Below are 23,251 nucleotides of genomic sequence, written 5' to 3' on the forward strand. Positions count from 1 at the left end.
CCTTGCAAAATTAAACATCAGAGGTGAAATTGTGAACACGCTCAGGTGGCAAGCGTCCTTCTGTTGTTAAAACCCCCTACAATCTGAAAAAGTCCTTTATCTGTAAAAACCATATTCAAGAATGCAAACCATGTGTGAATGCAAACCACTGACTTTCAAATTTGCAGTATGAAACTAAACCAGGGCAAACATACAAACAATTATATTTTATTTGTCAAAAGGTTGAACTGTAGACATTTATTTGCAAAATTACAAAATTTTTTAAAATATTTTTTTTATTTCAGTTTTTGTTCTTTTTAGTAACTAACTAAATGAAAATGAGAAATGTTGCTTTTTGATGGTTTTAGTTAAGTCTAATAACCCATGTAATATCTCATATAGTTGCCTGCTATTTCCATAGACAATAACGTTTATGAATTTTTACTTTGCACTTTGTAGTATGCTCTGATAGATAAAAACATAGGCTGCATTTATTTACTGATAGAGTTTCTCTGCAATCCATCTTAATTTGGTAAGGTGAGCACCTTTTTGGTTGACCATGCAAATGTTAAACCAACTTCACGCTCCCATGAGGTCGTTCACTCGGATTGCCCTCCCTCTTTCGATCACATGGCTGTAACATTTACTCATGTTGCATTGGGTTGGACCTAATGTTCAACTTGGACTGAAACAGTGTGTTTGTGTGAGGCTGTACAGGCTGCTGTCTGAGCAGGAGAGAGAGATAAAACAAGACTGATAAAGAGAGAGGGAATTAGGGAGGGACCAAGAGAGAGGAAGGGGGAAAGAGAACACCTGTAGCATGAGACGCTGCACTCAAAGCAGACATTCAGTAGTTGGGAGATTAATTAAGAGCAGGGGAAGCAAAAAGGTGAGAAGGTATTAGCAGGTCTCAGCAGACTGAACTTGAGCGGTAAACTGAAGTTACTAAGTGAACAGGGAGCAAGGCTGTCAAGGCAACAATGGTTTAACTTCTTCTGGACACCTGTTCTTCTGAACCAAGAGCACTTTTGAAAGAAGTGAACGCATCTTGTCAGGTGAGAACCGATCACTTGCTCTTTTTTGTGTTTTTAAGTGAAATTGTTAAAATATTGAACTTTTTTTGGAATATATACAAGGACATAAGAGTTCACATTCTTAATTTGGCTGATTTAGTTTAAAAAATTGCACTAGGATTTTTTTTAAAATATTAAATTAAATGCATAAAACATTAATTAAAAATTACAACAAAAACAAAATAAAATAAAAAGCAAAATAAGATAAAATGTAAAAAATTAAATAAAATATCAAATTAATATAAAGTTAGCAAAAAATATAAAATGAAATAATAATAAAAAAATCTTGGAAAATCTTCTAGCTGGTTGACAATGTTTATTACTTTAATTTAGTTTACCTTAATGTACTAAAATAACAAAAAAAATATTAAAATTGATAAAAACTATTCAGACATTTTAAATGCAGTACTAATAAAAAGGATAATTAATAATGAATGTATAAAAATACAAAACTAATTCACAACGTTTAATAAAATGCTACTAAAATAACACTGCCATTTAATAATGAACAATGAATTTAAAGTCATATGAACAAACACAGATGAGAGGAATTTGAACTTGTGTTCTTAAATCATGAATTCTCCTAACAGAGAACAAATGCTCATATGAAGGCCTCTCTTGAGAGGCTGTAGGCTACATGGGAAGCTTGATATGCCATGTTACAGGCCCAGATGAGAGAGAAGTAACATTCAGGACACAAACAGTGCAGTAGGATGTCCAGGCCTAGACTTGCAGGCAAACTTGACACCCTCCATGACTGCTCTGAATACGGCAGGGCCTGGCTGCCCTTGAGTTAACCTCTCCTCTCCTCAAACATTTGTATCGCCGGGAAGGCTTTGAACTTGGTTAGTGATTTCCTAGGTTTAGACAGGCACAGTGTACTCTCCCTGTGATCTCTAAAGTTATTGGTGCTGCTCAGTTACACAAGGAGGAAAACAAAGTAACTTATTATCTAGCTCTAAGGATACCGCTTGAGTATCAGAACGTCTTGTAAGGTCAGGTGACTTTCAAGAAACTGCTGCTTTGTTTTTGTGAAAATATTTAAGAAAAATAATTCAATATATGAATAAAATTTCGCTATTATTTAAATTATTTTTATATTTTTGTCATTTTAATAGTGCAAGTAAGAATTAATTAATTATATATATATATATATATATATATATATATATATATATATATACATATTTGTTTTCTAGCTGGCCTGAAGTAACATTCTGTAAAGCACATTCAGTCTGGCAAATTTCAGTGTGTAGGCTGTGGCTCACGATTCAACATAAACAAATGAGCATGAACAATAAAACCATTAAATGAACCTTCATACCACCCTAGCTGAGGAAAGCACCTGACTCTCTCAGGTGCAATAAGATCTCCTCTACAGACATCTACAGTCTACTTGGCTACAATAAACTATGTGCAATTAAGGTGAAATAGTAGTAGCTGCTTCTAAAAGTGACTGAATCCTGTCATTATGTAATTGCAGAAGATCAGTGACAAATCCAGTGGAGAGTCTCTGTTTGCTCATAAAATGGCCATATTCCCTTGTGTTAGAAATGCCTTCTTATTGTGTAAACACTGCAACATTACATGAAAATGTTTTATGTGTTGCATTAAGACTGTTGTTTTTGTCTCAGAACCTTTATGGCAGTGGTTTCAATGACCTCCAAATATGATGATCTCCTTGCAAGAGACCTCCTTTCTAAAAATAAATCAATATTTTTACTGTGTAAAACGTGTGAGCAAAACAAAATTTTTGCAAAGTTAAATAACTGGCTTTAAACACTGCTATTTTATTGAGGACAAAAATATTTTACATTTTAAATATATATTTTTCTACCCAGATAATGCTAGGTGTTTCAATTCAGTTTCAAATGATTTTTTTTTTTCATATTGCATTTTACACAATGAATATTGTTCCAAAGCAGTTTTGCAAAGAACAAAACTTACAACCCCCAATAAGCAATATATGCTAGAAAGATACAAAGTACAAATAATTATTTTAAACACAATTCTTTTAAAATGATGTAGTTTTGAAATGAAGAAATATTTACACTTACATAACATATATTAAAAAATATTCAGATAGATAGTCTACCAAAATGCTTTTCATTGCTAAAACTAATCTAATATTTTTGGCCTGATCTCTAGATATAAATCCAATTTCTTTATTTTACTGAAAATGAATTGCACCCGGAAGTCAGAAAAGAGCTTATCACATTTTAGTGGAATTCACCATAAAATGTTCACGTGGAGACACTGCCTTGTTTCATGAACCATCTATAACTGAACAATATTCTACCAGAAAGTTTAAAGTATATTGGGTGGCAACTGCCAAGTGAAGGGTGTGTTTACTACTGCCTTCTAAAGATCACTTCAGGTCTGATACTTAAAATCTTATCGCACACCAATGCTATAAAACCTGCTGCATTCGCAGGACGGCCCATCATATCTTCATTGATACATTCCATTAGGCGATGACTATGACAATGTTGTTAAGGTACCAGATGACACACCCTAGCGTGATACCAGCCATACACATTATTATTACCAGGTGTGTGAGTCTCCAGTGTTTGCACTGGTTGCTATCACATGGGTAAATCATTGTACATCCTTTGTGATGTGTACAATAGCTATATACAGTCTGTCCAATATTACATAACAAATGATACTCTATCAGAGTAGGACGAAATACTAAGTTATCCATCAAGGAGATGTGCCAGTGTCTTGGTTCACACAATGTTATTTTGATGCATCTCAGATCTCAGGGGAGTGACAGGGGATCCAGTGGTGCTGTTCATTAATTAAACAGCTGAGCAACAGAGTCAGGTGTCCTCTTGTTATTCTAATCTAATCATTGGATGAGGAGACACACATATGGCCTCACAGAGAACTAGTTTTGCTGCTTACAATGTGCTAAAGTATGCAAATGAGCCTTTATGATAATGTTCTTATATGTTTTTGTATCCATAATAGCACATCATATGGCAAAAACCATCTGTGTGTTGGCGATAAATGCATGAGTCTAATGCTATGGACTGGAGAATTAAGCAGCTTGCAGACTCACTGTTAAAATATGAGTTGGAATCTACAGTTTGAAACATTACTCAGTATATTTAATCTCTAGTTAGACCCTAACAGTTACGTAACAAATCTGCATTTGTGTTACAGGTTTACTTTGCTACCTTCCCTTTGCACCTGTCATGGCCGACCCTGCCTGGTGGAAGCTCACCTTCCTGAGGAAAAAGAAGTCAGAGCCAAAGGTCCTGTATGAAATACCACCCGACTTAAGCACCAACAATGCGAATAAAGACCTGGGCAACGACGACGCAGACAGCAATTTAGACGCCAGACTGGAAAAAATAGTGGATAAATCTGCCACCAAGGGCCGTCATGTAAAAGTTTCCCATTCTGGGCGGTTTAAGGAGAAGAAGAAGATCCGCTCGACTCTGGCGGAAAACCCAAGCCTTTTCCCCGAACCTGCTCGGACTGACAAGAGCCATGTGGAAAAATAACTTCCAGACCGTTTGCAGCTTGTTTATACATACAGACTAATTTTTACTCATTCTTATTTGTAAGGCTGCATGTTGAATGGAGTTACTACTGACGCAACAAAGATACTGGAACAAAAAATTAGGCTATTATTTTTTACCGGCCATATTTTAATTGAAAAGCAACCCCAAGATGATTATTAAGGAGTTAATGGTGTTAATATAAGTCATAAACACAATATTGTCATGCTCATAAAACCTGAAAAGGAAGGCATAGAAACCTTATCCAACTTAATTTATAAATCACACAATCTGTTAATTTTTAAATATAAAGTGGAAAATGGTCATAAAAATGTACGTTATTGTTTAATAAATCTCAAAGCTGTGGGAAACAGACTTGTTCAGGTTGCAATTTGATGTGACCTTTGATTAGCACTTGATCACGTGTTTTTAGTTTTTTTTGTGGTTGGACGTTCAGTTGTGCATATCTCTGATTTTATCATTTATCATAAAAAGGGTTTCAATTAGGGAAAGGACAGTCAAAAGTCACAGCACGCTAGAGATTGGTTCTCCACAACTACAGCTTTAATTTGTACTTGTCTATTGTTTACTGCAGTCTTTAAATGTTATTGTCAAAATATGCTAAATAAAGATTTTTATTGCATTGCTGAGATGTGTTAAATTGTGGAGAAGTACAAAAAGCAAAGAGCACAAGTTGTTTGAACGCCACTGCCATCTGCTGGCAAAAAAAGCACAATGAGCATTGCTGCAAAAATTAAAACAGGTTTATTACTTAATATTTACAAGAAAAAGTCACCATTCTTTACAGAATTACAGCCAAATTCAGACATTTGGCACATTTATAACACAATCTAATCACATTTCACATTTGTCTTGTAGAATATTTGTTTTAACATAAACACATTTAAAGATCAAACGGAGCAACATGTTTGTTTTTTTGTGACAGAAGTCCAAAGTCTATGCTTTCTGAAACTACAATTAAGGCTGCAAGTACAGCTGTGCTTTTTTTAATTATTAATAAACATTAGGCAGTCAACAGACTTTGCACTTACAAGTAATAGATTAAGAATGTGCTGAGGTCAGTCTTGAAGGCTTAAAAATGCTGCAACGAAGCACCATTTGTAATGAAATATGATTTATGTTTATAAAATAATGTATACAGTTATCAACATATAAATCTCCCTCCTGATTTTGGTTAAGACAATACGAATGCAGGACGAATATGAAGTGATAAGTCTTCAATAGTCAGTTGATGCCCTGGTGACATTATTAGCGACAGTCGCTGTCAAGTAATGATGATGTATTGATGTCACAGACGGTGATGTTGATTTCACAGCATGCCCTCTATTAGGGGGATAAGCGTTGGTATATCCAGCCTCCCTCAGCTTGATGCTGCATATCCCCCAGCTCAGTCTCTCCCTCTTTTGGCCGCAAAAAGACTATTCGGTCATGTAATCTATTTGTCTGACCCTGCCAGAACTCAATCAGGTGGGGTTTTACAATGAATCCACCCCTGCGGAAAAATATATATCCATAAAAATAAATGAAACTAAAATATAACTGTCTACATACAAACACAGACAGGGATTTGATATTAATAAACAAAAATTACTCACCAGTAATCTGGCATTGGTACATTAGTGTTCTTATACTTTTCCTCAAGCTCTGCATTCTTGTCTCTCAGGTACTTTAAGGGGGACACACAACAATTTATTAGTAAATCAGGTGTTGCACCAAACCAGGAAAATAATTAACATTAATCAAGTATAATTATCATTATGAGTGTTTAGCTGAATGCTGAAGTAGACAGTTAGTAATTTTAGTACTTAAACTTATTTCAGTTAGTTTCCAAGACAACATTATTTGTTGAATTAGTTTATGGTTTTCATTTAATATTTATATTTTATTTCAGCTTTATTTCAATTAGCAAAAATGTTTTTAATAGTTTTAATTAATGATAATAACTCTGGATGGTGTTGATAGTGCCACTCACTTGTCTGCTTGGTATTACTGTGCTCTGCCTGCTAACAACAGCACCGATTTGACTGCTCTTGGGTCTTGAGTGGAAATAATCACATGAAATCTCATACGGGATTCTCTCCACAGTGCCTTCAATGCGAATCTGTTAGGACACAACATAAAATACAATGGGCTCAAAAACTACATTCATTTTGTCATTCAAACTGAAATATGGAAAAGATTATCCAAAGAATTGGCTGGAGAAGATTCTGAGTTCCCAAAAAAACTAAAAAGCTTACCTGTCTGTTTAATGGTTCCCAGTAAAATACAAGACAGGCATGGGGATTGCTGTTCTATTTGATTGCAAAATAAATAAATACATTTTAAAAATACAAGACGTGAGAAAGATGAGAAGGTAAACCCATAAGGACATTTTCTAAACTAAATTTAGTTTTAAAGACTCACCAGCTCTTCACCTTTCCGACTCTCATAGTTGGTAAAGAAGCGAAATCCCTCCTCGCTGTAGCCTTTTAGAAGAACCATGCGTGCAGAGGGGCGACCGTCCCTTTTGAGAAGACAAGAAGGGGAAATTTTGACCAAATTTAAAAAGCAAATTAAGTACGTATATGCATTATATTTAAGTTGCTCTGTTTATTTCCCGGTATTGATGAACCGCACAACATCCATTCTTACTTGGTGGCTGTTGCAAGACACATTGCATTGGCTTCTCCCACCTCGGGGCATTTAGTGGCTTGATCAAACCAGCTGCCGAATTGCTTAAATGGATCTAAAGAAGCAAGCTGATCCTCCTCAAAACACTGCAGGATGAAAATGATCAATTTTGAGAAATTTATACATTTATCGTATGTTCTTTTAAATTACTTGGCTTTCCGTTGTGACATATATGGCAAAGTAGGTTTAAATACCCCATAACTGAACTAGTACAGTGTCCTTTATTGTGTTTAGCCAGTAGGATCTTTAAAGGGGTCTTTACCAAATATGCTATTACTGTAACACTAACCCATGCATAACTGAAATGGAAAGCATGTTTAATGGTTAAAAGGCTGTTTCATAATTGTGTTGACTCTTTTCACATCATCTTAATTAGTAAACGATTGATGAAAGTCAAGGTCAACAGACAATGCATGCATTTTTGAAAAGGCATTTGGCATAAATTGGCAAGCACGCAATTTAGCTGCAGATTATATATAAAATGGCGAATAATTTAAAAGCACATTGATAAGGTTTTATACAATAATACAGAAAACGACGGCTCTGCATATCTAGCTTTTTGATGTAAAAATCATGATATGATACTCTGTATGTTATGTCTTTAGAATAGGGTCTCAGGTCATGGTCATACATATAACGTTACGTGTCCCACCTCCTGATCGCTCTTATAGCTCTTTCTCATGTTACTCAGATCCATGTCGGTGCCGCTGTCAGTAAAATTCCTGCAGAAAAACGAGGTAAATAACGAAGTACTACGGACTCTAAAGGTAACACTGGGTTCAATAAACTTCACAATATTGCCAATGTTCCTGGACGTGCAGAAGCGCAATAGACGTCTCATGCCTGCAACTCCAAACCTGCGTCATCACGTTCATGCTCTTACGTAAAATGTTATGAAAAGCAGTCGGTTTTGTAACTAACCTCTAATTTTGGAATTAATTTAGGAATGAATAATATATGAAAAATAAATACGTTAATCAATTAAGCATTCATTTTATATTCTATAATTAAATTATTTTTTTTAAATGACCTTAATATAGCCAAAAACATTTCAACATTTTCTATTTCGTAAAACTTTTCAAATAAAATATATATATAATTTTGTATTATTTGTTTATTTTTTATTATTATTTTGTTTAAAAATTATTATTATTTTTTGAACATAACCATAAAGACTTGTATTTTGTAAGTGCGAATTCAACAAAACGGCCCCACGTCAAATCCGGATCAAGATGGCAGCGACCTTGTGTTGCAGGCTTTTCCCGAAATCGGGTAAGATTATTGCAAAAAATATATAAGTAAATAACATATATAAAAAGACAATACCTGTCATTTACAACCATGTAAATTATGAATTACATCGTAAAATTACATACACCTGAAAGCTACTATGAAGCTAATTATGGTACTCTACTTCATAATCATCATCTATCAGAGAATATGCAATTCATATTTGAGGTGCTCAATGTTATCTGGTACATCTCTTCATATTTAGCATTTGTTATGTATGCATGCTGCCATTTTGGATTTTTGGCAAGCCGTTGTATTTATTTTCATGATTAAAACACCAGATGTGATGGTCTCATGATATTAGTGAATCATTTGCGGCATCCTTTACATTCATAATGTAATTTGAATAGTAATGTTTATATTCTAGCCTTAATGTTATTCTTACCAATATTTGCATATTATAACCTACAGGATGGCTGCCATTAAGCCAGAGTGTTCGTCACGGCTCCAAAGCTGTTACTCGTCACAGAAAGCCAGTACACTTTCTCAAGCAGAAGCTGTTGGCTGTCACAGAGTACATTCCCCCCACACCTGCAGCTCCTCCTGCTGCTTTGGCTCCACGAGTCAGAAAGCCTGAGGAGGTCAATCATTGCTATAGCCTACCTACTGAACACTATCTAACAAGCCTTTAAGCGTGTCATTTTAAGTGTTTAAGTGTGATATGTGTATCTCTACTCTGTTTCCTTTTAGGAAAGTGCTCTGGCAGTTTTGTTGAGGAAAGACCTAGAAAACCTGTTTAAGGAATGTAAGATGATCGCTGTGGTCCAAAACAATGCAATCAATGCAGAGGACCTCATGGTGCTGAAACACAAACTGAAGAGACACAATATCAGTGTCAAGTTCTTCCCAAATCAGGTAATGGCAAATTATAGTGATGCTTTCCACTGTTGAGATACTGCTTTGTGACCTTTTATTTGTGTTTCTTTGCAGGTGACGAGGTCCTTTCTCAGCAACAGCATTTACAGTAACATGTTGCCACTATTTGTTGGCCAGACTGTGATGCTTGTTAGTAAAGAGCCAAAAGTTAAAGAGATGCTCCAAGCGTTAAAACACAGTCCTCAGATGGTGCTGTTAGGTGAGTGTTTCCTAAGCATGAACTTGCATTCTTAAAGGAATAGTTCACGCAAAATGGATCCTCTGAAGTCAAAGAGTGTCGTCAGAATGAGAATTCAAACAGCTGATAAAAACAAGACAATAATCCACACAACTCTAGTCAGTTAATATCTTGTGAAGTGAAAAGTTGCATGTTTATAATAAATCCATCATTAAGATGTTTTTGACTTCAAATCATTTCTTCCTGCTAAAATAGTCCTCTATTCCCCATAATATTGCTTTCTCCAGTGTAAAAGTTGTCTCGTCTGAATCAGGAGAGAAATAAGCACTGAACAAGCGTTATTGTTTAATTTTTTGGTAAGCTATTCCTTTAAAGATCTTTTGAAAATGGTTGGTATTGTCTCACAGGCTTTCTGTACCATTTTCTTTCAGGCGCTTGTATAGAGAACACATTGCTTTCATGTCAAGGCATTCTCAGTTACTCCAAACTCCCGTCTATGACCACTATCCAGGGTGAGATAGTTGGTGGTCTAACAGTGATGACTTCACGGACTGTCTCAATGCTGCGTCACCATCCAGCTCACCTTTCCGCCCTCCTTCAGCAGTACGTCAAACAGCAAGGCTCTGGGGACTCCACAAATGCTGTTACAGATAAAGATACTTCTACAATACAGGAAGCAGCAGCTTGAATTTTATAAAATAAATGAACAGCTGTGTATGGTTAACATAAAATGCATATAATAAAATGGAGTTATTTAAAGTTGCTTTTTGGTCATTTATATAATTTTTTGTTTGTCACGGTTTCATAAAGGCAACAGCTCTGCTGTTTTCTCTAGCAGTGATTTTGTATGTTGGTTTCAAATGACTAGTTAAAAAACATTAAATTAGAATAATATTAGTAATAATTCTGTCTTTCAAAGTAAAATTTCAATGAAATATTTTGTAATTTTATACAATTTAAGAATAATTATAAGAATAATTAAGAATAATTGTTTTACTGTTAAATGTTGCTGAAGAGCCGATAATAGGCTATTTAATGGTAGGTTCCATTGTGACAACTTGCCCCATATAGCTTGGCATAAAAAGTCAATGTGCTGCTTTTTTTTTTTCTTCAGCCTTAATGGTGGAAATGCAACAGCTTTTTTTCTAGTCAACTCTTTTAGGTATGTACAGAAATTGTCAATTCATATTAATAGGCACAGTGTCTTTATTTATTTTTGCCAGGGGTCTCCAACCCTGCTCCCTTCTCTCTTCTGCTTCGTGCAGACTTCAATTCCAATCCTGCTCCAATACACCTGCCTGTAATTTTCAGGTAACCCTGAACACCTTGATTAGCTGGTTCTGGTGTGCTTGATTAGGACTGGAGTTGATCTTTGCAGGACTGTAGCTCTCCTGGAGCAGAGTAGAGACCCTGATTTAAGCCCTTTGGATATTTTTAAAACAACTTAAAGTGTATTTCAACTGATTTGTAAGTTAAAAAGCCAAGAGAAGCATGTATTTGTACTGCCAAAATAAACACTAGCTAGTGGTCACGGATCCTGATTAGTGCTAATCTCTGGATTACTTCATGTTAATCTAGGTCAGTTAGTCCTTTATGGTTATAACTCTGGGTTCAGTTTAGAAGTGTCTCTGTTCTTCAAATTCTTCGACTTAAAGTTTTACAATTATGTATAATTCTCTTTCAGGAAAAAATCATGTGAGTTTGTAAAACCTCTCTATGAATTAAATGTATGTGCTCTCTGTGTGGTAAAATATGAACCAATAGGGGGTTACCCACTTGAACATGACTACATTCGGAGGTTATCTCATCTCAGTAAACGGGTAATGGCAGAGCAACTCAACAGTTTCAGATCAAATGCACCTGAATGGCTGGCTGTCAGTGAAGTTCCTCCTACATGCCTGTAATTCCAACAGCTTTTAAAACACTAATGCGGATAATGATTTGGCCGGGAGCCTTGGGTGGATTTGGAGGATGTTCAATCACCAGGGGAGGACAGTTTGGGAGCTGTCCGTCATATATCGTTCTGGTATTCGCATGGAATATCTACATTCTTGCATTTTTAGTAGAAAGTGGTTGAACTGGTTTCCTGTTCTTACAGTAGAGTGACGCAAGGTTGTACAAATGGGGGAACATGAAACTCAGGCACTTGGAGGGAATCACTCAGAGACACACCACACGCTGCCTAAGAGCAGGAACCTCAGGTAAGAGCTCGAGTTACAATACTTATAGAAACTTTGTGGTTTTAAATGCTGGTAGCAGTAGAAATAGATATTTGAAGTGGATTTATATATTTACTGTTTGGAAACGGATATGGAAAACAGCCTTTATTAAGTGCATGGTAAACCTAACTGGAGTAACTTAAACCCAAGCCCAGATTTTCTACAACTATAAAAAGATTTCAGTTGTTCAAACATGACAAACACATCCAAGTGCTAAATTTCTTAGATTGACATTAATACATTTATTGGCAGCGGCAGCTTGTGATCATGTGGTGGCTGGTAAGAGTGTCAGGCTATACAATAAGTTAGTTACAAAGAGCAAGTCTTCGGCTACACTATTTAGTTTCTCAACACACTTCACATCCTAGAAAAGGAGAAATGGCTACTTTGTCTGAACAAAGCTTTTTAACAATTTTTATAATTTTTAAAATCGTGTTCAGTTCTTATAATTTACAGTGAAATCTTCAGTTGAATAAAATGAAGTACTCTAAATTACTAGATGAACTTTCTGTGTTATTATGATTATTCAAACGGGTACGTCACACTGTTTTCCTGATGCTGTACATCATATTTACTGTGACCTGTCAGCATGCTCACGGTGAAAAGCTATTCAAGCTAAGGGCTGCTAAAAAGGGTTATTCAAAGCCAATTATCGTAATGACGCTAAGCCTCTCCCATAGGGACCGTTACTATCCATAAGCATGTGTTACTGTGCATATTCTGCCTTACATTAAAAAAAAAGGATATCTAAAACAATTAAAACTTACATAAAAACAATGATGATTTTTGGTAATGATTGAATAATTCCAATTGCTTTTTCTTCAGATAGGCCTATTTAGTGCCAATTATGTAATCAAATAGTTCATTACTCAACTACAAATTCAGCTGTTCACAAAACATCTTATTTGCCCTCATTCTAGTTTAATGGGCATGTATGAGCTTGTCAGTGTTGTCAAGACAATAAGAGATCCTAGAAAACATGTTTGGTTTCTGTCACACCCCTCTGATGACATTCCATTCGGCTTATATCTAGAAAAATAAATGTTTCAATAATCTGTCAGTATGTAATTAAGAATAAATAGCAATAAAGGTGTTTCCTTGGTCCATACTTAATGGTTTAGTATCATTTAGACTGTTATGCAATTATGAGTGTGTTGTTTTGGTTTATTTACTTTGCATTACTATGCTCTTGTTGTGTTTCATAGTAAGCCATTTGAAGTGTTTATGAGACGATGAACCAATGTGATCTAGTAAAGGGCAGAAGTTAAAGTCTTTCCCAGGAAGTGTTGGTTAAGGCAGATCCCTGCTGTTAGATAACCGAATTAGAGGAGTTGTCTCTGGACACTGTATTGCTTCTGTTTTTGTTCACTGTCACAGTGCATGGCATTTACTGCCTTGGCTATTTATGGCATTTAATTGTACAAAATATTAATAAAAGTAGCCCTGAAACATAAAGGCAACTATATATTTTCATGTACTGTTTGAATAAAAGAAATAAATAAGTGCAATATCACAAAGACATGTTATAATTGTTCAAATTGAAGTCATTGTCTTTTATAGTTTCACGCTACTAAAAATCTAAATTATATAAAAATAAATTATAGTTTTTTCATGGTATTTAAAAAAAAAACCTATGATATCAACAATATGACTAATTGTTTTCCTAACCCTGTTGCATAATATTATACAATTATATTACAATTACAATTCTTAGCAGTCTTAACACTATTGATGACTTGCGTGGCTGTTGTCAGGGCAGACTGCAGGCAGAGTAGTACGACGTCCGGTGTTCTTTATGCTCTTTTAGGCTGCATTAATTTGATCAAGAATACAGCACAGACAAATACTGTGAAATATTATTACAATCTAAAAATAATAGTAATTTTTTAAATGCAATTTATTCCTGTAATGTCAAAACTGAGCCAGTGTTCAGCAGCCATTACTCCAGTATTCAGTGTCACATGATCCTTTAGAAATCATTCTAATATGCTTAAATGGTGCTCAAGAAACATTTCCTATCTATGTCGAAAACAGTTGTACTGCTTAATACGGTATTGTTGTGGAAATGTGATTTGTCCAAATCACCAATAAATGATTTGTCTTTCTAAATAGCTAATAATGAAAACTCTTTGCTTTGCAGACATATTGTGCTCTAGTGTACAATGAGAAGGAGTCTCTAGCAGAGCGTATTTTCACACCAAGCTAGACTAATAAGTGCACAAGAGGACATTTTCAAAATGGACTCCCATGGGTCTTCACTGGACCACGGCCAGTCACAGCTGAGTGGTGTGGAGAAGGTGTCTAGCAGCTGGCAAAAGCCCACTCATTCCAGGAGCAGCAGCACAGCATCTTCACGTCACTCACGGCTGGTTTGTACCATCCGTTTGACATAAACACACTCAAACTCTGTTTTTTTTCAGCTGATTTTTGGACACACCTAAAAATTTTCCTTACAAGTACATATTGTATGTGAAAAGCTAGCACTAGGACTTCTGCCCTTGGGTGTTTGAAACCAGTTGCTCAACACCTAAGAAGTGTCCAATCAGATGGTGTGAAAGCTAAACCAACAAGTTTATGTGTCATAACAAGCTTACATTTCGTTCATAGGGATTACATGTGGCACATATTTTAAATGGGAACGCCCTGTTGTACGTCAACTGTGATTGCATTTTTCCCTCTGTTCCAAATAGCATATTAAAGACTGGGAAGTAATGGATGACTTTCCAGTAGATTTGAACCTTACTGGAGAAAACATGCAGGATGCGAACACTCCAGGAATCTGTGAAGGCTACTTGATGAAAAGGCGAAAGTGGCCTCTTAAAGGGTGGCATAAGGTATGAGGAAAAAAAAAATGTTTCATGTAATCTTTTCCTTAATAGATGTTGGTATAATTGTAGAACTGTGTAATATTGAATAAACTTTAAAGTTATACTTTCTTACAGAGATACTTTGTCTTGGATAAAGGGATCCTGCGATATTCAAAAAACCAACATGATGTAAGTATGCTAATTATCTTTTTCCTTACCAGCAACTGCAGATCTTGGATCCAGGCTTTTTTATTTTATTTTAACAAACAGGGATTTACTTTTTCAACAGTTTTCTAAAGGGAAAATGCACGGTGCACTAGATGTCAGTCTCGCAGTTATGTCAGTGAACAAAAAAGCAAGGCGCATAGATCTGGATGCTGGAGACATTCTGTATCACATTAAAGTAAGTCATTAATGGTGGCATTAATTGAATGAAATTTTTGTTTTAAAGCTAAAATGATCTTTAGTTCTATGGAAGCTGGTTTCCATCATGGGATAAAAAATAAAAAGGTAATTGCACACTTTCTATTTCACAATTCTGACAAATAAGACTTTTTTTCAGTTTCAGAATTGAAAGATAGAAACTCAATTGCGAGATGTAAACTTGCAATTTCAATAAAAATAGCTAGAATTGTGAGATGTTAACTTAGAATTCTGAGGAAATTCTTGCTAGATACAGTCTTAGAATTGGTTTAAACTCAGAATTGCAAGAAAAACAGTCAGTTTTTACTTAGCAATTCTGATTTTTGTCCTCATAATTGTGAGATATAAACCTGCATTACTGCGTAAAAAAGTCAGAATTTTGTGATAAGTTATAATTCACTTTTTTAATTACTTTTTATTCTATGATGGAATGGGCTTCCGTAAGTCATTCAGCTACTTAAATACTTGTCCAGGATCTTCCAAACTGGGGTTCACGAACCTCTGAAGGGTTTTGAAAGAAATGCAAGGGGTTCATGAGTTTATGAAAAGCTAATAATTAATTAAATCATAAAAAAATTTAAATAAATCAGTTAAAATAAAAACAATCCTTCTAAAAAGGATTGTTTAATTTGTTTATCTGCATGTCATGTGACTACTTTTCCTTCATCCAACAAATTATGCTAATTATTTCATCAAATAAATTCACTGTCAAAAATGTCAACTGAACTTCTTTTTACTTTTCTAACTAGGCCAAGACTCCGGATTTATATTACATATGGGTCACCAAGCTGAGTGCCCACAGGATGTATAAGAAAAATGAGGCTGCGCACGTTCACAATGGCTTCCTCCAGGCCCTGTCCCAGACCAGTCATTTATCTAACAAAAACAGTCCCATGCAGGACATGGTGAGTAAAGTTGTTCCTACATTGACTTCCTGTAGCCCTCTAAATCACCAGGGATTAGGAGAATGTGTCCTCACAGTTTAAGAACAAGACGAATTAGTGATTAGACCTCAATGTCCCAGATGGTGGTTTTATCTGTAAATGTACACTAATAGATGCTTTGGTGATTTAATTGTTTATTTGTCTGATGGAAGTTACGAATGAATATCTTATGAACATTTCTAGGGCACGTCTTATGTGGGTGAACCTCTGCCATGTGTCAATCCCGCCGTTAATGGGAAAGTGTCAGCTTGGCTACAGACCCAAGAACCTGACATCTGTGCACAAGGTACAGCTGTGCTTCTAAATACTAGTGAAACTGTAAGAAACAGATGCATAAGCACAGAATAAGATGCACCGCTCTGTATTGTTTTCCAGAGCTTACCCGTTGTCAAATGGAGCTGAATGAGCTGCAACGGCTGGTCCAAAAGTTGCACTCTCTAGAATCGGGCCAAATGGTCAATAACGGAGATCTCCAGAGGATTATCAGCATGCAGGTTAGTAAAAGCAGCAGGCTGAAGACCGGTCTTTACTAAAATGACTTGCAAGTAAATGTTCCCACTTGTATTTGACCCATAGAATCTCCTTCTTGACAAACCCAAGAAGAAGAGTGGAAAGATTTGGGGTCATTCTCGCACTCTGTCTCGAGTTGAGGCTCTTGGAATGGTGAGGCTGCTCAGTTTACATTTTCTTCTACTTGATATTAGGATATCTTAGATAAAGCCTTGGAAGCAATTATAATCTTTGCCTACAGGGATTGCCCTGCCATTGGGATTATTTCATGTTTTCCACAAAGGTTTGGAAATCATAATGGAATTTATTCCATATTCATGTGCAGTGTCATCCCAAAGATCTCTGTGTATTTTTTATTTTATTTTATTTTTGCATACTGTAGTCAGGCATTTATGTTGTGCTAATGTATAGTAAGCATTAGAGCTTCAAAACCCCCAGTAATTTAGTCAACTCCTTTTTTACATGAAGCCATTTCGTGGGATTACTAAATCGGTAAGTCAGCACAAGAAACACTGAATGTAAATCAACCTTGTAATTTTCGACACATTATACCTAGTAGCAAATACTTTACACCACTTCCACTCAAAAGTTTGGGGTCAGCAAGTCTCTTACCTATTGTTAAATACCATTGCAATTTAAAACAACGGTTTTCTATTTTATTATATATTATATTTACATTTTTTTCAGGATTTTTTTGATAAATAGAAAGTTCAAAAGAACAGCATTTATTTGAAATATAAATTATTTGTAACACTATAAATGTCTTTACTCTCACTTTTGATCAATTTAATACATCCTTGCTACATAAAATTAATTTCTTCCAAAAAAAAAAAAAATCACTTAATGGTAGTCAGTTGTATTTTAGTACACGTACTATATAGCTTCCGATTGTTACATGTTGCAGAAATTAGATAATAATATCTGCTCCTACTTATTTTCAAACCACTTTTTTAAATGCAGCTATCATCAAGCCACTTGACCAGTTCTGCCCACCTGGGAACCTCTGTCCCTTCGATCCCCGATTATGTCTCCACCCAGGCAACCCCACCAGCCTCCACCTCATCAGAAAGCAAGAAGCTCCACCAAGACATCTGTTCCATGTCCTTGAAAGGTATGAAGGGATAAGAGTAACACATTAATGGTTTTATAGTTGAAATTTAAACCCAGTTTATGCTTATTTGCTGTATTAGATGTATAATGTTGAAGGTCAGCACTGTGTCTTTTCCCATAAAGTCCATGCCTCTCTGCGTACTACACATGAGGCTCTTGCTCAGGAGCGCCAAAGGCTGCAGGACACCTGGTCCAGCAGGGAGCTTCACCAGACCACCTCTGCCCAGATCAACAACCTCTGCAGCCTGGCTGAGGTGATAAGGACTTATATTACTTGTCGAAAAGCACAAAGTGCAGCAGTATTGCCTTGAAATGTTCTGCATGCTTGCAAGGAATAGATTTACTATAGCTCATCTTGTTATTAAAGATGCTGTATATGCTGTTGGTTCTATACCATAAAACAAACACCCCTGCTAGTAAATGCTTTAATACAGTGGTTCTCAATCTGTGGCCTCAACAGATTTCTAAAAATGATTTAAAACAAGACAAAACACGCATTAAAATAAGCTAAATAAATAACTGAAAAATCTGTGATCTTTTGCTCACCCTTAAGTTGTTCCAGACCTGTTTCTTTTTTCTGTTTAACACAAAAGAAGGTATTCTGAAGAATGTTGGTAATCAAACAGTCACTGGTCCCCATTGACAAGTACTTTTTTTCCATACCATAGAAATTAATGGGACCATCAACTGTTTGGTTACTCACATTCTTCAAAATATCATCTTTTATGTTCAACAGAAAAAAAAAACTTGAGGCTGATTTTTGTTTTTGGGTGAATTATCGAACAACCAGAGAAGTCAGGGGGGCTTGGAATATTGTTGTGGGCAATGAGGGGCCTTTGAGTCAAAAAGGTTGAGAACCACTGGTTTAGTAGTTTATTTTCAGTGCATTACATGTTATGTTTTACTGCATAGATGTGTGTGTGTGTGTATGTGTATCTTCAGTTAGATGTTAAGTCCCGTCACACCAAAATCCACAAACTCTCAGTGTCCTCCGACTCCTCAGAAGAGTCCTTCCGTACTGTGCTACAAAGGAAGGTGTGTCTCTTTCTACCCAGAACCTACTCATCCTGTTCCCATTTTCGTCTCTTTCTTTCCCTCCTCCACCCTCTGTGTTTTTTATTCTGTTTACAGGTTGATGGGTTTCACCTACTTCATATGCCGACAGGCTCTTTTGTCCTCTCATAGTTTTATTATCATAGCAGTATGATGCAATCAAGCTTACGGTTTCTGACTACCTACATGTCTGTCTCTGTTTCACTTAGTCTGGCTCAGGCCGTAGTTTGTCTTTCCGTGCGCCCTCGGTGGCTGACTCAGCGGCAGAGTATTTTGACGCATGTGATGAGCTTATGTGTGCGAGCTCTTCTGAGATGTCCGATGAGTCCGGTCTGAGTGATGGATCCAGTAATTCAGAGCCTGATGAGGCTCATGGTTAGTAAAAATGAATTGCTCCGTAGGCACGTGTGTGGTGTTTAGGTCTCTATATATACTATCATTCAAAGATTTGGGCTCAGCTAGAGAAATTCATACTTTTATTCAGCAGAGATGCAATAAATTGATCAAAAGTGACAGTAAAGAAATTTGTAATGTTATAAAACATTTCTATTTCTTTTGAACTTTCAATTCATTAAAGAATGCTAAGTGTATCACATTTCCACAACAATACAGTATTAAGCAGTTCAACTGTTTTCAACATAGATAAGAAATGTTTCTTGAGCACCATTTAAAGCATATTAGAATGATTCCTAAAGGATCACGTGACACTGAATACTGGAGTAATGGCTGCTGAAAATTCAGTTTTGACATTACAGGATTACAAATTACTATTATTTTTAGATTGTAATATTTCACAGTATTTGTCTGTGCTGTATTCTTGCTCAAATTAATGCAGCCTAAGAGACTTCTTTTAAAAAACATTTTAAAAATTGTATCGACCCCAAATTTTTGAACTGTAGTGTACTTTTGTTCATGTAATCTATTACATTGTGTTACAACATTATCTTTTTCTTATGAACTCAACAGCAATGGCTTCACGCAAGTACCGCGCCAGCCTTTCAAAGGCACCACCAAAACTGAACAGCATAAAGAACACCGGACGTCGTACTACTCTGCCTGCAGTCTGCCCTGACAACAGCCACGTTGGATTGATGACTATCCTCTACAACAACATAGGGAAGGATCTGTCCCGTGTCTCCATGCCAGCAGCTCTGAATGAGCCTGTGTGCCTGCTGCAGAGACTCTGTGAGGAGCTGGAATACTCTGACCTACTGGACACTGCCAATCATACCGATGACCCCTACCAGAGGATGGTAATAATTACAGGAACTTCAGCTAAACTGTATATGTCCAAATGATTACAGAAGGAGTGTGATTCATTTAGAAGTGTATAAATGATATAATAAACTATTACTATATCTGTATACTGTAATGCAGGGTTCCTCAAATCTTTCCCTGGAGGGCCAATCTGCTGCAGAGTTTAGCTCCAACCCTGATCAAACTCACCTACCTGTGATTTTTCTAATGATCTTGAAGACTCTGATTAGCATGCTCCGGTGTGTTTGATTAGGGTTAGAGCTAAACTCTGCAGGAGTGGGCCAGATTTGAGGATGCCTGCTGTAATGGTTTTGAAAGAAGGCTGCTTTAAATTGATCCAACAAAAAAAAAACAGTAATATTGTGAATTTTTGTTTTTTTTCCATTGTAATTTAATCCTGTGATGGAAAAGCTATTTTTTTCCACAGTCATTAATCCAGTCTTCAGTGTCACATGATCCTTCAGAAATCATTCTAATAAGCTGATTTGGTGCTCAAAAAAAAAAAAGTATTATTAATATGTTGAAACAGTTGTTCTATGATGAATAGAAAGTTTTTAATTAAAACAGAAATCTTTTCTAACATGTTTTACTGTCACTCTCTATCAATTTAATGCGTCTGTTCTGAATAGAAGTATTAATTTCTTTAAAAAAAAAAAAAAAATCTTACCCGAAATGTTTAAACAGTAGTGTATTTCTTTATATTTAGTATAAAATTCTGTTTTGTCTTTCTAAAGGTTTATATTGCTGCTTTTGCCATATCTGGCTATGCCACGGCTCAGTTTCGCAACCGTTACAAACCTTTTAATCCAGTTCTGGGAGAGACATTTGAGTGTATCAGAGAGGAAAGATGTTTCCGCTACATTAGTGAACAGGTAATTAATAATCGCATCTAATCATACATTAGAAAAGTTGCTATCAAGCAGTTGTTGTTTATTCCGTGATTTTGTTTGCCCTCAGGTTTCCCATCATCCACCAATATCTGCGTGTCATGCGGAATCCGACAATTTCAATTTCTGGCAGGGTATGTTTTAAGGCCTGTGTGATGATCTCTTAATGTACTATATGTTTGAATTTAAATCTCATTCTTTTTTTTAATTCTACATGCTGAGAGCAGACCAGAGATGGAAGAACAAGTTTTGGGGCAAATCTTTGGAGATCATGCCAACAGGGATGGTGAATGTGACTCTTAAAAAGCAAGTATCTGCTTTGGTGTCAGTGGGATTTTAATTCTGAAGTGTTAAAGAAGAATTCTGATCTTTGATATACTGTACTTGTAGATACGGGGACCACTATGAATGGAACAAAGTGGTGACGTGCATCCACAATGTCCTCAGTCAGCAGCGATACCTCGAGCACTACGGTGAAGTCATTATTCGCAATCTGAAAAGTTCGGTCTGCACCTGTAAGATCACATTCGTCAAGGTGTGTTTGGTTTTGATTGTAAATTTTGTTGTCATTTGAGTACATATAGATAGAAGTCTAAGTACAAATGCAGAAAATGTTTTTTCCCCTCTCAGTCACGTTACTGGGGTTCAGATGGTTCCAAAAACGAAGTGCAGGGTCAAGTTCTAGACGAGGCTGGTAATGTCATCCATCGTTTTGGTGGATTTTGGCATGAAGGAATCTTCTGTGACACCCTTCCCAATCCACAGTGTATCTGGAAGCCAAGTGAGTAGTCTTCTTTCATTCATTTCATTGAATGAATTAGGAGTTTGAGGCAAAAGTTTGAGATTATTGGCAGATGTTGTCTGAACGTCTGTGCTTCCTTACAGATCCACAGCCCAAGAACCACATGCTTTACTTTGGCTTCTCTAGCTTTGCAATAGAGATGAATGAGCTGACACCTGACCATAAGCCCCTGCTGCCCCCTACAGATACACGCTTGCGCCCTGACCAAAGGTGAGACCTTCCTAATAGACAATGATAAATAGACAGACGTTTGAGCCAGAATGATTTAAGAGTGTTGCATAAATGGATTCGGTTTCAATTATGTTCAAAATATAGCAAGTCCATGAAATGCTTTTTTTTTTTTAGATCATGTGTTTTACACTTGCTGTGTTGGTGTTGTTAGGCTTCTTGAGGAGGGGAAAATAGAGGAGACTGATAAAAAGAAGGATGAAGTGGAGGAAAAGCAAAGAGAGAGGAGGAAAATTCTGGCCAAGAGAGGAGAGGAGCATATCCCTCGCTTCTTCAGGTGAGCTGACATCAACCCTACAACTGATTTATTCATATGAATTAGAGTTGGAATGTTAAAATGTTCCCATCTTACAGGAGAACTTTGGATGCTGCTGGAAGGGAAGTTTGGCTTTACAATGGAACGTATTGGAAGATCAGGGATAATCCTGGTTTTTCCAATGTTAAAAACCTGGAATTATGGTGAAGAAGGCAGAATGCTGCAACACTGCGGACACTTAATGCCTGTGATAAATTCAGTTTGCACACAGTTTTGGAAAGACTTTACAAACTTGGAACTTTTGGGAGCAACAATGAATTGCCAAGGGTTTTTGTACTAAACCGAATCCATTGAGCAAGCGTGATGCTTTTACCAAACAGCAAGAGGGATACATTTTGAAGATTTCTATTTAATTTATGGTTGATCACACCAAAACTTGGTGGACAGTTTGACCTTGTCTTCCACTTTGGATAAAGTATAAGCCAAAAGGTAAACGAGAATGTATGCGAGTTCGGGAGATGTTTAGTTTTAAAAATTACACAGACGCACATTTCTATGGACAATGTTAAATTACTTTTCACTTTATTTAAGTACTTATGTGCCGGTGGAAACAATAGGAGTCTGGATAAAGAGAATTGATTATTTGATCATATGTAATATTCAGAGATCCCATTAACTAGCTTTTTCTTCCGTTAACTCACCAGTTTATAAAAGGACCATTATTTCCCTTGCAAAGCTGTGTCTCAACCTGAGCAGGATTGAGCAGTAAATGGATTAACTCTAATTTGGGCCCTTATTGACTTTTTGCTGAAGGTGGTTTCTGAAATGTGTCCACAGCACTCTTATATTGCACGTCTTATTTTTTTTTAACGAACTAAATGTCATATTTTGATTTTAGTCAATGATATTGTATTTATTGGCATTTAAGTATGAATTAAGCTCACAGTTTCAACCCAAACGACCATATTGTGTAGGCCTGGATGTAAAAAATCATAGTGTACAAATGTACAACTTTCAAGTCATTACTTGTATAGTTATTTAAAACCGCAATAAAATGTACAATATTAAAGAATAGAAAAAAATGAATTTGTATATTTCAGTCTTTATTACATTTAGAATGAGTCAAAAACATCATTTAATATTATTTACAGTATTTTCA

General features: G+C 36.0%; 4 protein-coding genes across 9 annotated transcripts; 3 read left to right on the forward strand and 1 right to left on the reverse strand.

The window, feature by feature from the left end:
• The first annotated feature begins 682 nt into the window (after window positions 1-682).
• prr15lb (proline rich 15 like b) lies at window positions 683-5,204 on the forward strand. 2 transcript variants are annotated; one of them, XM_058794524.1, is made up of 2 exons: window positions 683-1,034; window positions 4,026-5,204. In XM_058794524.1, exon 2 carries the CDS (start codon window positions 4,253-4,255, stop codon window positions 4,562-4,564), a length of 312 nt encoding a protein of 103 aa, XP_058650507.1. In that variant the 5' UTR covers window positions 683-1,034; window positions 4,026-4,252; the 3' UTR covers window positions 4,565-5,204. The 2 variants fall into 2 exon arrangements, with proteins under 2 accessions (XP_058650507.1, XP_058650506.1); XM_058794523.1 differs by having other exon boundaries at window positions 684-1,034; window positions 4,221-5,204.
• On the reverse strand, window positions 4,985-8,113 carry pnpo (pyridoxamine 5'-phosphate oxidase). Of its 2 annotated transcripts, XM_058794520.1 has the most exons (7): window positions 7,905-8,113; window positions 7,214-7,338; window positions 6,986-7,085; window positions 6,820-6,873; window positions 6,555-6,683; window positions 6,178-6,248; window positions 4,985-6,074 (listed from the first exon to the last, which is right to left on the reverse strand). In XM_058794520.1, the coding sequence occupies exons 1-7, from the start codon at window positions 8,091-8,093 to the stop codon at window positions 5,909-5,911; spliced, it is 834 nt and encodes a 277-aa protein (XP_058650503.1). In that variant the 5' UTR covers window positions 8,094-8,113; the 3' UTR covers window positions 4,985-5,908. The 2 variants fall into 2 exon arrangements, with proteins under 2 accessions (XP_058650503.1, XP_058650504.1); XM_058794521.1 differs by lacking the exon at window positions 6,820-6,873.
• Window positions 8,114-8,438: 325 nt separating this feature from the next.
• Window positions 8,439-10,355, forward strand: mrpl10 (mitochondrial ribosomal protein L10). The gene is made up of 5 exons (XM_058794522.1): window positions 8,439-8,524; window positions 8,954-9,123; window positions 9,233-9,397; window positions 9,473-9,617; window positions 10,028-10,355. The coding sequence occupies exons 1-5, from the start codon at window positions 8,485-8,487 to the stop codon at window positions 10,282-10,284; spliced, it is 777 nt and encodes a 258-aa protein (XP_058650505.1). The 5' UTR covers window positions 8,439-8,484; the 3' UTR covers window positions 10,285-10,355.
• Window positions 10,356-10,965: 610 nt separating this feature from the next.
• Window positions 10,966-23,178, forward strand: osbpl7 (oxysterol binding protein-like 7). Of its 4 annotated transcripts, XM_058793626.1 has the most exons (25): window positions 10,966-11,174; window positions 11,281-11,416; window positions 11,510-11,622; window positions 11,695-11,797; window positions 13,956-14,184; window positions 14,506-14,649; window positions 14,758-14,811; window positions 14,912-15,025; window positions 15,795-15,950; window positions 16,173-16,275; window positions 16,365-16,483; window positions 16,566-16,652; window positions 17,460-17,610; window positions 17,733-17,863; window positions 18,552-18,644; window positions 18,872-19,037; window positions 19,629-19,915; window positions 20,654-20,791; window positions 20,877-20,940; window positions 21,034-21,112; window positions 21,197-21,341; window positions 21,437-21,587; window positions 21,692-21,818; window positions 21,991-22,113; window positions 22,191-23,178. In XM_058793626.1, the coding sequence occupies exons 5-25, from the start codon at window positions 14,053-14,055 to the stop codon at window positions 22,297-22,299; spliced, it is 2,673 nt and encodes an 890-aa protein (XP_058649609.1). In that variant the 5' UTR covers window positions 10,966-11,174; window positions 11,281-11,416; window positions 11,510-11,622; window positions 11,695-11,797; window positions 13,956-14,052; the 3' UTR covers window positions 22,300-23,178. The 4 variants fall into 4 exon arrangements, with proteins under 4 accessions (XP_058649609.1, XP_058649608.1, XP_058649610.1 ...); XM_058793625.1 differs by having other exon boundaries at window positions 11,361-11,797; XM_058793627.1 differs by lacking the exons at window positions 11,281-11,416; window positions 11,510-11,622.
• The last annotated feature ends 73 nt before the right edge of the window (window positions 23,179-23,251 follow it).

The sequence above is a fragment of the Onychostoma macrolepis genome, chromosome 12, assembly GCF_012432095.1.
Source record: "Onychostoma macrolepis isolate SWU-2019 chromosome 12, ASM1243209v1, whole genome shotgun sequence".
Lineage (NCBI taxonomy): Eukaryota > Metazoa > Chordata > Actinopteri > Cypriniformes > Cyprinidae > Onychostoma > Onychostoma macrolepis.